Below are 13,203 nucleotides of genomic sequence, written 5' to 3'. Positions count from 1 at the left end.
AAGAATTTACTAAATTTTCTTTTCTCAGAATTTCGCAGTCAAAACAAACACACCCGTCACAAACAAGCGTAGCCTACTAGACCTTTCCTGTTTTTACTCTATTCTTATCAAAAACTACTGTCTAAAAGCAGTAGAAGTTGTTGAAAAATAACAGATGGTTGTAGTAGGAACTATGTAACAAACAAGTGTACCTAAATAGAGGCTAGGGAAAAATTTCCAGATCAAAATTTGAAATATAAGCCAAAAAGTGCAATTTTTCTCAGCCCTCGTGAGCTCTCTCTCTCTCTTGAATCTTAAGTTTAAATTTTCAAGTTTCGAGTATTTAAAATTTTTAAAAAGGGTTAGTTGCTAGGGCAAACCTTTAAGCGTTGGTTTTCATAAATCCATGTTTTTATCACAAATGGATTTTTGATTTTTCAGCAAATCTTTTTATAGATCTCATCTGCAAATTAAATTCGAATGACAATTTTGAACTTTCCTTTTGCCGTTTTCTATATATTTTGAAAGATGTGGATGACTAAATTTTCCAATTTTGAACCTACTGTTTCTGCTTTAGTACTGGACTGGTGCACTTTATTGAACCAGGATGTAAAATATCGAAAAAAAAAGATTTTCATAAAAAATTCCAAAAATTAAGATGAAACATCACTAATCACTAATCACTAATCGTACTTCCACAGCCAGAACTTAAGTCTGAGTCCCGAAGAATAATAAAAACATATTATTATTCTTCTTGTCTTTTTTCATGCTTTTAATAATGTTAACATAGAAACATTAAAAAAATTAAAAACATAAAATGGTCGGGCCTACTGTGGAGCAGAGAACGCAGAGACGTCAGGAACAAAGGGAAAGAAGAAGCGTGGACCACCAGTACCATACGCTCCGAGGGGCATTTCGTTGGAAGCACGCTAAAAAGTGCTCCTTGTAGATTATTGAACCAATGAAGTGACCCCCATCATTCAGCGGCTGGAAATGAGTAATTTTAAACACAGAAATCATAAAACAAGACAAAAGTTTGCATGGAACATTAACATTTTCAATCATTTAAATTTAACTCTACTGTTTTAGATTTCCGTGTTCCATCATTTCTGGTCATCGAACAAGGATATAGCGCCTTTACTCGCTCTTGAAAGTAAAGAAGAACAAAAAAAAATTGTTGAAAATAAACCTTTCAAGGTCTATTGAGACCTCGAAAGGTGATTATTACAGTCAGGTAAGGCCAAATAATCAGACACGTCCTAAATAAATCATAGCATCCAATTTCAATTATTTTATGTAATGTTGTTAAGCCATAATACTGGTAATTTCCATTATTGACTAAAACTATATAAGTGACTTTTTGTATTCTACTCTATAGTAATAGGGTCGGAACAAGAAGGCATATTGGTAAATTTGGAAATAATTATTACACCCAATGCTGGTGTTTTGAATCATGAGAAATATTAGTTTTGTATTTTGAGTTCGTTTCATTCTGATGTTTGCATTCTGATGAGTTTTCCTAAATTTTTGCTATAGAATTGTGTTGTGTAAGAAATCATAAAACCTTGCTGACATTGAGAGAAAAAAGTGAAGAGCGAATTTGGAAAAAGTAAATTGGAAATTCCTTTGCAATGATGATGATTGCCTCCTTCTAGTAGCCCTTTATTGGCTAGCGGCTTTTGCGTTTGACGGCGCCTCATGCTCCGCCAACATGTCTTTTTTTGGTGCTGCACTTCATTTTTCCAGGAAGCAACACTCAACGCAATTAATGCCACTGGATTGGTAGGATTCACTCTCTGAATAACACATTTTCAAGCCGGGGAAGCAATGATTCTGACACTCATGCTTGGGTCTTTTCCGAAAGAAATTGATCAAGGCTTGCGGTATAATATTTCCCTACAATTAATTCATCAAACACAAAAACCCTCCCTCCCAAAAGCTGTCGAACCTTCGGCCTCGCCCTAAGAACAATCACATCTTCCACAAATGATACGGCCGCCGTGCTTTATTGTTGATCACAAAAATTCCCAATCACACCTCCAATAACAGTTTCAGCTTAATTTTTTAGATTTCACTCCGCCAACCAACTTTATGGATGGGGTTTCCATGCTTTTCTTAATTTCGGGGTGCGCACTTGAATCGAAAGGAAACTTATCATGATCGTAACACAAACTTAGGCTCCCCAATGAGGTTTCAATAAAGCTAGAGAATCAAAAACACTTTGGAAACTTCTGTCGAGCACTTATACAAAGATATTTCACATTTAAGCTTCAAATTTCCAAATTAAACGATACTTGAATTAAATTTTTGGCAGAGAGAAAGAAAAACGCGTCCGTCGCCCAAAAGTCATGGCTTACTCCTTCCCAAAAATTAAGATGAAACATATTCTAAAACATATGATATTTATGTTGTTTTTGCTTAATAAATGCCATAAATCCACAGAAACGAGATCTACTTAATAAACCATAACGAATTCCAATGAATCAACCTAATCTGAACAATATGTTTGCATGTTTTCCCAGTATACACTCTTTCAATCGTCTAGATTAAATTTACAGGTAGGACACACAATCGAATTTTCCCTTTAGCATCGGATCCAACCAATTTAACATGCTAGTAGGGGTACTGGACTCAGAAGCCTTCTCTCCATATCGAGGGAACCGAAAAGGGTTGTCCAATTTCCCTGAGCCCTGAATCGATTCTTCCACTTCTGGGTGTGGAAACTGGACAGTAACCCCAATTTTATGATCCAGTTTATACTCGGATGGCACATTTCTTGTTTTCGTATTTTTTCTGCATTCATTTACTGTCGCACAAAACCCGGTCAATATGATGCAAACTATACGGGTGTTGGCATTATTATGAGAGTCGCCTAAAGCTTGGGGTTGAATTTGTTGGTGCTGCTGGTTGAAATTCATCAGAATGAGCCTTTTTCTGAGATTGGGTTTTAAAAAAATCCTTTACCATGGAAATGGAGATGTATATTTTTGCTCTATTTTGATAATTTTAGGGTATGTGGATAGAATTTTTTATGTTGGTAACAGATTCTCGTACAAATGGTACATCCCTAGAAAGATTGTTAAGCCTTCCGACAGCAAATGATTGAACCTACCTTCTTCATCCAGTAGAATATTATCCGGTTTGATATCTCTGAAAAAAAAAGATAAAAAAGAAATGATGAGCTTCAGAAAATGCGAAAAATAAATTAATTTAGTAGAAGTGAATGATCCATGTAAGGCGTCACAATTCCGTTCGTTCTTCAAGAACCCTGACTGACTGGCTGTATTTACGAGTTGAACGTGCGTGCCTGCCTTCTAGTTTGCTCACCGGGTTCGACTTCATGGTGAAATCCATATGGTATAAACAAATTTGTATGAATAAGTAATGTTACGAGAATTTATGGACTCTTGGACAATCAACACACAGAACCAACATCAACGAGAATGAAGACTCGCCCCTTTTCCACCAACCAAAAGGGGTCTGGTCTCCTGGAGGCTCTTGGTTTGAGCCGAGTGATTATGGGTATCTGAATTGTGTGCAACCTTTCTTTTGGCCTTCAGAGAAAACCGAACCAAGAGCAGCAAAAGCCTGACTTTGCGTCTGCCGAGCTGAAAGATGTATGCATTATTCATCGTTATTATGTACATTTGCCTACAGAAAACGTGTGGACGTGGAGCTTCTTCTGTGTTTTTTTTTCGATCCAGAAAGTCAACCACAAAACCAGTTACGGCGTAAAAGGATTGTACGTTTCAATTTTGTGTTTAATTTTTCTCCTTCGTAGTCGTCCTGAAAAAGGACCCAAGACTCTATCGAAAGTGTTTTTTTTCTAAGAGTCAAATGGAACAAAAAACTTGAACCGAGGGAAAAATACCACTCAATTAGAGAGCCTTCCCGGTGGGTAGTGTCACTTGCCGTCAGTCGAGAGAGGAATGTTAAATTTTTCATTTTAATGTGGATCTTACCCAGTTCAGTATTTGCTTAAGTACGAGCGCAAGTGCGACAACGACGAAGTAGCACTGTTGAAAGTTGAAATTGAACGTGACTTTTCGATGGTTTGTCCGTCTGGATCTCTCGAGTGGCTAGTGTGAATGTATAGAAAACGTTTCGTTCCAAATCGATTTGCGATTGCCATTTATCCTTTTATTGAATGTAGTGCTTTAATCAATAACTATTTGATTGAATGAGTAAAAAAAAAACAATCGAAAAGTGAAGAAACTCTCTGGAGCCACCCTTTAGTAACACAAAATTATGATAATTCAAATTAAAAGTTTAAATTTTTTTAAATTTTTATCATTTTTGTCTTTCTTGTGTCATTTTTGTGTCATTTTTGTGTCACCTTTGTGTCACTTTTGTGTAACTTTTGTGTCACTTTTGTGTCACTTTTGGGCCACTTTTGTCTCATTTTGTGTCATTTTTGTGTCATTTTTGTTTCATTTTTGTGTCATTTTTGTGTCATCTTTGTGTCATCTTTGTGTCATCTTTGTGTCATTTTTGTGTCATTTTTGTGTCATTTTCGTGCCATTTTTGTATCATTTTTGTGTCATTTTTGTGTCAAATTTGTGTCATTTTTGTCATGTTTGTGTCATTTTTGTGCCATTTTTGTGTCATTTTTGTGTCATTTTTGTGTCATTTTTGTTTCATGTTTGTATCATTTTTTTCATATTTAAGTCATTTTTGTGTCATTTTCGTGTCATTTTCGTGTCATTTTTGTGTCATGTTTGTGTCATTTTTGTTTCCTTTTTGTTTGTTTTATGTGTCATTTTTGTTTCTTTTATGTGTCATTTTTGTGTCATTATTGTGTCATTTTTGTGAAATTTTTGTGTCGTTTTTGTGTCACTTTTGTGTCATTTTTATGTCATCTTTGTGTCATGTTTGTATCATTTTTTTTAATATTTAAGTCATTTTTGTGTCACTTTTGTGTCACTTTTGTGTCATTTTTGTGTCATGTTTGTATCATTTTTTTCATATTTGTGTCATTTTTGTGTAATTTTTGTGTCATTCTGGTGTCATTTTTATGTCATTTGTGTCATTTTTGTGTCATTTTTGTTTTATTTTTGTTTATTCTATGTGTCATTTTTGTGTCATTTTCGTGCCATTTTTGTATCATTTTTGTGTCATTTTTGTGTCAAATTTGTGTCATTTTTGTCATGTTTGTGTCATTTTTGTGCCATTTTTGTGTCATTTTTGTGTCATTTTTGTTTCATGTTTGTATCATTTTTTTCATATTTAAGTCATTTTTGTGTCATTTTCGTGTCATTTTCGTGTCATTTTTGTGTCATGTTTGTGTCATTTTTGTTTCCTTTTTGTTTGTTTTATGTGTCATTTTTGTTTCTTTTATGTGTCATTTTTGTGTCATTATTGTGTCATTTTTGTGAAATTTTTGTGTCGTTTTTGTGTCACTTTTGTGTCATTTTTATGTCATCTTTGTGTCATGTTTGTATCATTTTTTTCATATTTAAGTCATTTTTGTGTCACTTTTGTGTCATTTTTGTGTCATGTTTGTATCATTTTTTTCATATTTGTGTCATTTTTGTGTAATTTTTGTGTCATTCTGGTGTCATTTTTATGTCATTTGTGTCATTTTTGTGTCATTTTTGTTTTATTTTTGTTTATTCTATGTGTCATTCTGGTGTCATTTTTATGTCATTTGTGTCATTTTTGTGTCATTTTTGTTTCATTTTTGTTTCTTTTATGTGTCATTTTTATGTCATTTTTGTGTAATTTTTTGGTCATTTTTGTTCAATTTTTGAGTCATTTTTGTGTCATTTTTGTCTCATCTTTGTGTCATCTTTGTGTCATTTTTGTGTCATTTTCGTGCCATTTTTGTGTCATTTTTGTGTCATATTTGTGTCAAATTTGTGTCATTTTTGTCATGTTTGTGTCATTTTTGTGCCATTTTTGTGTCTTTTTTTGTGTCATTTTTGTTCCATTTCTGTGTCACTTTTGTATCATTTTGTGCCATTTTCGTGTCATTTTTGTGTCATGTTTGTGTCATGTTTGTGTCATTTTTGTGTCATTATTTTGTCATTTTTGTGTCATTCTTGTGTAAATTTTGTGTCATTTTCGTGTCATTTTTTTCATATTTGTGTCATTTTCGTTTCATGTTTGTGTCATTTTTGTTTCTGTTATGTGTCATTATTGTGTCATTTTTGTGTAATTTTTGTGTAATTCTTGAGTCATTTTTGTGTGATTTTGTGTCATTATTGACTAATTCTAGGTCATATTTGTTTCATATTTGTGTCATTTTTGAGTCATATTTGATTTATTTCAAGATAAATTTTGTGACATTTTTAAGACATTTTTGTGTTATATATGTGTCATTTTAGTGTCATTTTAGATCATATTTGATTCACATTTGCGTCATTTTTGTCATTTTTGTCATTTTTGTCATTTTTGTCATTTTTGTCATTTTTGTCATTTTTGTCATTTTTGTCATTTTAGTCATTTTTGTCATTTTTGTAATTTTTGTAATTTTTGTAATTTTTGTAATTTTTGTAATTTTTGTAATTTTTGTAATTTTTGTAATTTTTGTAATTTTTGTAATTTTTGTAATTTTTGTAATTTTTGTAATTTTTGTAATTTTTGTAATTTTTGTAATTTTTGTAATTTTTGTAATTTTTGTAATTTTTGTAATTTTTGTAATTTTTGTAATTTTTGTAATTTTTGTAATTTTTGTAATTTTTGTAATTTTTGTAATTTTTGTAATTTTTGTATTTTTTGTAATTTTTGTAATTTTTGTAATTTTTGTAATTTTTGTAATTTTTGTAATTTTTGTAATTTTTGTAATTTTTGTAATTTTTGTAATTTTTGTAATTTTTGTAGTTTTTGTAATTTTTGTAATTTTTTTAATTTTTGTAATTTTTGTATTTTTTGTAATTTTTGTAATTTTTGTAATTTTTGTAATTTTTGTAATTTTTGTAATTTTTGTAATTTTTGTAATTTTTGTAATTTTTGTAATTTTTGTAATTTTTGTATTTTTTGTAATTTTTGTTATTTTTGTCATTTTTGTCATTTTTGTCATTTTTGTCATTTTTGTCATTTTTGTCATTTTTGTCATTTTTGTTATTTTTGTTATTTTTGTCATTTTTGGCATTTTTGTCATTTTTGGCATTTTTGTCATCTTTGTCATTTTTGTCATCTTTGTCATCTTTGTCATTTTTGTCATTTTTGTCATTTTTGTCATTTTTGTCATTTTTGTCATTTTTGTCATTTTTGTCATTTTTGTCATTTTTGTCATTTTTGTCATTTTTGTCATTTTTGTCATTTTTGTCATTTTTGTCATTTTTGTCATTTTTGTCATTTTTGTCATTTTTGTCATTTTTGTCATTTTTGTCATTTTTGTCATTTTTGTCATTTTTGTCATTTTTGTCATTTTTGTCATTTTTGTCATTTTTGTCATTTTTGTCATTTTTGTCATTTTTGTCATTTTTGTCATTTTTGTCATTTTTGTCATTTTTGTCATTTTTGTCATTTTTGTCATTTTTGTCATTTTTGTCATTTTTGTCATTTTTGTCATTTTTGTCATTTTTGTCATTTTTGTCATTTTTGTCATTTTTGTCATTTTTGTCATTTTTGTCATTTTTGTCATTTTTGTCATTTTTGTCATTTTTGTCATTTTTGTCATTTTTGTCATTTTTGTCATTTTTGTCATTTTTGTCATTTTTGTCATTTTTGTCATTTTTGTCATTTTTGTCATTTTTGTCATTTTTGTCATTTTTGTCATTTTTGTCATTTTTGTCATTTTTGTCATTTTTGTCATTTTTGTTATTTTTGTCATTTTTGTCATTTTTGTCATTTTTGTCATTTTTGTCATTTTTGTCATTTTTGTCATTTTTGTCATTTTTGTCATTTTTGTCATTTTTGTCATTTTTGTCATTTTTGTCATTTTTGTCATTTTTGTCATTTCTGTCATTTTTGTCATTTCTGTCATTTTTGTCATTTTTGTCATTTTTGTAATTTTTTTCATTTTTGTCATTTTTGTCATTTTTGTCATTTTTGTCATTTTTGTCATTTTTGTCATTTTTGTCATTTTTGTCATTTTTGTCATTTTTGTCATTTTTGTCATTTTTGTCATTTTTGTCATTTTTGTCATTTTTGTCATTTTTGTCATTTTTGTCATTTTTGTCATTTTTGTCATTTTTGTCATTTTTGTCATTTTTGTCATTTTTGTCATTTTTGTCATTTTTGTCATTTTTGTCATTTTTGTCATTTTTGTCATTTTTGTCATTTTTGTCATTTTTGTCATTTTTGTCATTTTTGTCATTTTTGTCATTTTTGTCATTTTTGTCATTTTTGTCATTTTTGTCATTTTTGTCATTTTTGGCATTTTTGTCATTTTTGGCATTTTTGTCATTTTTGTCATCTTTGTCATCTTTGTCATTTTTGTCATTTTTGTCATTTTTGTCATTTTTGTCATTTTTGTCATTTTTGTCATTTTTGTCATTTTTGTCATTTTTGTCATTTTTGTCATTTTTGTCATTTTTGTCATTTTTGTCATTTTTGTCATTTTTGTCATTTTTGTCATTTTTGTCATTTTTGTCATTTTTGTCATTTTTGTCATTTTTGTCATTTTTGTCATTTTTGTCATTTTTGTCATTTTTGTCATTTTTGTCATTTTTTTCATTTTTGTCATTTTTGTCATTTTTGTCATTTTTGTCATTTTTGTCATTTTTGTCATTTTTGTCATTTTTGTCATTTTTGTCATTTTTGTCATTTTTGTCATTTTTGTCATTTTTGTCTTTTTTGTCATTTTTGTCATTTTTGTTATTTTTGTCATTTTTGTCATTTTTGTCATTTTTGTCATTTTTGTCATTTTTGTCATTTTTGTCATTTTTGTCATTTTTGTCATTTTTGTCATTTTTGTCATTTTTGTCATTTTTGTCATTTTTGTCATTTTTGTCATTTTTGGCATTTTTGTCATCTTTGTCATCTTTGTCATTTTTGTCATTTTTGTCATTTTTGTCATTTTTGTCATTTTTGTCATTTTTGTCATTTTTGTCATTTTTGTCATTTTTGTCATTTTTGTCATTTTTGTCATTTTTGTCATTTTTGTCATTTTTGTCATTTTTGTCATTTTTGTCATTTTTGTCATTTTTGTCATTTTTGTCATTTTTGTCATTTTTGTCATTTTTGTCATTTTTGTCATTTTTGTCATTTTTGTCATTTTTGTCATTTTTGTCATTTTTGTCATTTTTGTCATTTTTGTCATTTTTGTCATTTTTGTCATTTTTGTCATTTTTGTCATTTTTGTCATTTTTGTCATTTTTGTCATTTTTGTCATTTTTGTCATTTTTGTCATTTTTTTCATTTTTGTCATTTTTGTCATTTTTGTCATTTTTGTCATTTTTGTCATTTTTGTCATTTTTGTCATTTTTGTCATTTTTGTCATTTTTGTCATTTTTGTCATTTTTGTCATTTTTGTCATTTTTGTCTTTTTTGTCATTTTTGTCATTTTTGTCATTTTTGTCATTTTTGTCTTTTTTGTCATTTTTGTCATTTTTGTCATTTTTGTCATTTTTGTCATTTTCGTTGTTTGGACATTTTTTCCCCTTAATATAAGAATCGGAATCCATGCTTCCATCGCAATTTGATTTCAGTTATTAGTTTGTCTCTCTGGAGCCACTTTTGAAAGATTAATTTAGTTCCTCACATTCGGAATGCTATCATTCATCCCGGAAATACTCTGGATTATCAGGAGAAAAATGATTAAAATTACAAAAACTTTCAACAAGTTCTTATTTTTGAGCAATTTTCACAACAAATGCTTTAATCCTGGTAGATTTGAATAAACTTTGTTCCAAACATCCATAACCAAGCTTCAGGCCAAAGAAAACTTCAATCCATTCCTCTCAGTTGCTTTCTCTGTTTGGGAATCTATGTAGCTGAAGAAATCCGGAAACTGTTTGAAAAGCAGGAAGACAACAATTGCAAACAAAAACTTCCTCTACAAAACAGGCAGGTAATCATCCTGTTATGGTGACTTTATTTCTGGAAGCTGCAAGTCTCAAACTCATGTCGAAGGCACAACTTCGATTCACTCGTCTTTCCGAGAGAAGATTGGGAAAAAGTTTTCCCTCGGACGACAACCGGAACTACAATAAAAAAAGTCATCCCCAAACAACGGCAACTGTTTACGAGTTTCCGGGTTCTCTTTCGTAGATTGCAAGTCAATACGTTGCAGTTTTTGACCAGGACCTGGACCTCCTAAAAGTTTCAAGACGGAAGGAAGGAAAAAGTCAAATTTGATGAGAGTAAAATCGAATTCGTGCTGAAAGGATTGCCCGGACTGAGTCGACAGAGAAACTTAAATAGCCTGCAAAGATAAACACAACACAACTCAAACAACAGAAGGAGTAACTTTGAGAAGAAGAGGGAGATTGGGGCAGGCTTATTAGTACAGCTTTAACAGTTGTGCAGATTATTAATTTTACGCTTTAGCTGCTATTGCTATTGCTTCTGGTGAGATTTATCAAGGGAGTGTTGGAAGACAAGAGAAACTAAGTTTTTTTGCTTCCCTGGAGCCAAGTTACCCGACGAGGATTGGGTTGTATTAAATTTGAAAAAAATAATTAACAAATTGTTTAATTCCAACAAATAAAAAAAAATCAATGAGAGTTTTCAGGTGAAATATGGAACATACCAATTTTTTTGAAGTACAAATATTTTGATGTGCATGTTTTCGAAATAATCATGTACCTTATGAGTTCCGTAAGAATTAGGATTGATTTTGAACATTTTTTTTAACTCTGGAGCCATATGATCAGTTTTTTTTTTTCAATTCAAGTGTTATTCCGAATATAAAATAACATGTTTGATGCAAACTTTTTTTTGCATTTAATTTTCTTATATCGGAATACTTATAGAAATTTAGAACAGAGTAATATTGGAGGATAAAAACAGGTTCATCAAAACTGAGAAAAAAAAATCTAAAAAAAAATCGATTTTTAATCTATTTTATTCCCTTACAAAACACGGGATTTTTCCTTCAACTTGGTAAAATTAGCAACGAAGTTGCGATCGCTTGTTTTCTTCTGCACTGGATTTCCTTCAAAAGTTTGCAATATCGATAAATTAATCCCGGAGCAAGTTCCAGCTAGATGTGTGCAATGAATTTTGATAGATTATCCTTGGGGCAGGCAGGTTTACCAACTTAGAAGTGGAAAAAACTTTTTCCATTCGCATCCCGGCAATGCTTGGTTAATGATTGAATGCTTTTTAATTAGTTTTATGATTTTTAAAGTTTGCAATTCATTTTTTCCCCTTAAAGAATCATTCATATCGTAAATAGCACTAAAAATATCGTTATTTGAACATCGATACCAATTCCGAAACCCCATGAATCAATAAAGCCGTTTGAGGGACAAATTGGAAATGGCTCGAATATTACGTTTACCCATCACGGGAACGAGGATGGCAATTCATTTGGGCAACTTCAGGAAAGGAAATCGGTATAAAAGGACCACATAAAAATCGGGAGAGGAATAAGAAACCAGACCAAGTTGAAAATCAGAGCTGATGGCGGGTGTCATTTATGACCTGCCGTGAACGGCCTTCGTACATAAAATGCCTTCGCCTCCGAGACTTCCGCCTTCCGGCGAAATAATCAAGACCGGACGAACCGAAAAAATGAAACGAAGGAACGGGTTCCGGGACCTTGTCCATACTCGACACTTGAATGGTTATGAATTTCGGTGCTTCGAGACTAAGGAAGAAGGCTATTGTCCTTCTTCTGTTTTCGATCCTTTTTTTCGGAGTTCCTCGGGGTGTTTTATGGGTCGAGCATCAATATTTACATTTATTTGTGCAACCCTCTTCCTCCCTCGAATGGCATCAACAAATGAAATAATAACCTCCCGGCTAGAAGTATTATTATATTTTTCTTCTCGCCCTGGGGGAGGTAAAATGACGATCGATTGAGAATGATGAATGGAAGGAATTGGGACAGAGGTGGCACACCCGAACGGTTGATTGGAACTTAAAATCAATAAAACCCTTTTTCAAATTTAACTTCGGCCTCTCTACGTACATTTTTGGCTCAGAATTCAATTTCTCTAAAGTTGTTTTTTTTTTAAACTGGCTAATATAACATTTAAAGAACCAATTGATCGATGGACCTGGAAGATATTCAAAATCTTAGTAAAACGTTTCATGATCGCCCGACATTCTAATATTATTACAATTTTCAAAATTCACAGTCTTGGCTACGAAATTTTCAGGAATCATAGATTTTTGTTCCCTGAGTCTAAAAATTTGAGCCTTTCCAACATTGCGCTGCAATTTTTTTCCCAATTCAGAAACATGAACAGTACAAATGAAAAATCGTAGTTCGATTTGCATGTTAAAAAAATTAAACTTTTCTTTTCTATTTATGAAGAAAACAATCGAAACACCAAAAAAATTAAATTTGTCAAAATTATGGGATTATCATTCGATTTGATCTAATTGAACTAGGAAATCACAGGTATTTTGAAAAAAAAAAAAATCAAAAATAGAGCAGATATCCAATCTTTTTAATCCTTCTTTGATAAAACTTCATTTTGCGAATCTATAATTTCCATCAATCATTTTTGGAATATCTTATCTATTTTTCCTGAACTTCTTCATATTAGGTTTAGCGTGAGGTTAACATAACGAAATTTTAATGATTCTCATTTGCAACTTTACTTTCGTAGAAGCAGCTATTTGATTTATTTTTTTATCATTGCTTTGAATTTAAAACTAATTTTAAAATTTTATGTATTTTTTTGATTTATTGTTTCGAATTGTGAACCGGAAATATCGTGTGTGTAACTCTGAAGTTCATTGATCATTTTGCATTTTGATCGAAGAATTTTCTTTCTAAATTTATATTTAATTTTAAATTTAAAAAATTATGTGATTCTGGTGTTTGGTGCTTTTGGAACTCTACTTTTAATGATTTGCTTTTGAATTTCAAGCTCTTATCTAAGATTTTTAACTTTATTTAATCTGCAATGAATGAATTGAAATTTAAGCTCTTCATTTCAAAAAGTAAGAAATTAGCATTAGAGAATGTATGAATAAAGTGAAAAATTGTTTTTTATGGACACATTTTTTCCAAGCAAATGTTACAAATGTTACAAACATATTGAAAATAAAGGTTTTAAAGCAAAAGTCTACTTTATAAATGATTTCGAGTAATTTTGACTTCTGAGAAAAAGTAACATAAACAAATGTTCTTTTTTCCAGTTCTATAAAAATTTAGGA

At 30.3% G+C, this 13,203-nt stretch overlaps 1 protein-coding gene across 2 annotated transcripts in view; it reads right to left on the bottom strand.

Moving 5' to 3' along the window:
- LOC129742353 (serine/threonine-protein kinase 32B) overlaps window positions 1-13,203 on the bottom strand; it is a 314,888-nt gene that overhangs the window by 77,054 nt on the left and 224,631 nt on the right. For both annotated transcript variants that reach the window (XM_055734247.1, XM_055734255.1), the window contains exon 8: window positions 3,092-3,129. In XM_055734247.1, coding sequence (XP_055590222.1) covers window positions 3,092-3,129 — 38 coding nt within the window. The remainder of the gene's footprint in view (window positions 1-3,091; window positions 3,130-13,203) is intronic.

Source organism: Uranotaenia lowii, chromosome 1 (genome assembly GCF_029784155.1).
Source record: "Uranotaenia lowii strain MFRU-FL chromosome 1, ASM2978415v1, whole genome shotgun sequence".
In the NCBI taxonomy this organism is placed as follows: domain Eukaryota; kingdom Metazoa; phylum Arthropoda; class Insecta; order Diptera; family Culicidae; genus Uranotaenia; species Uranotaenia lowii.
This window is presented reverse-complemented; position numbering and strand designations above follow the sequence as displayed.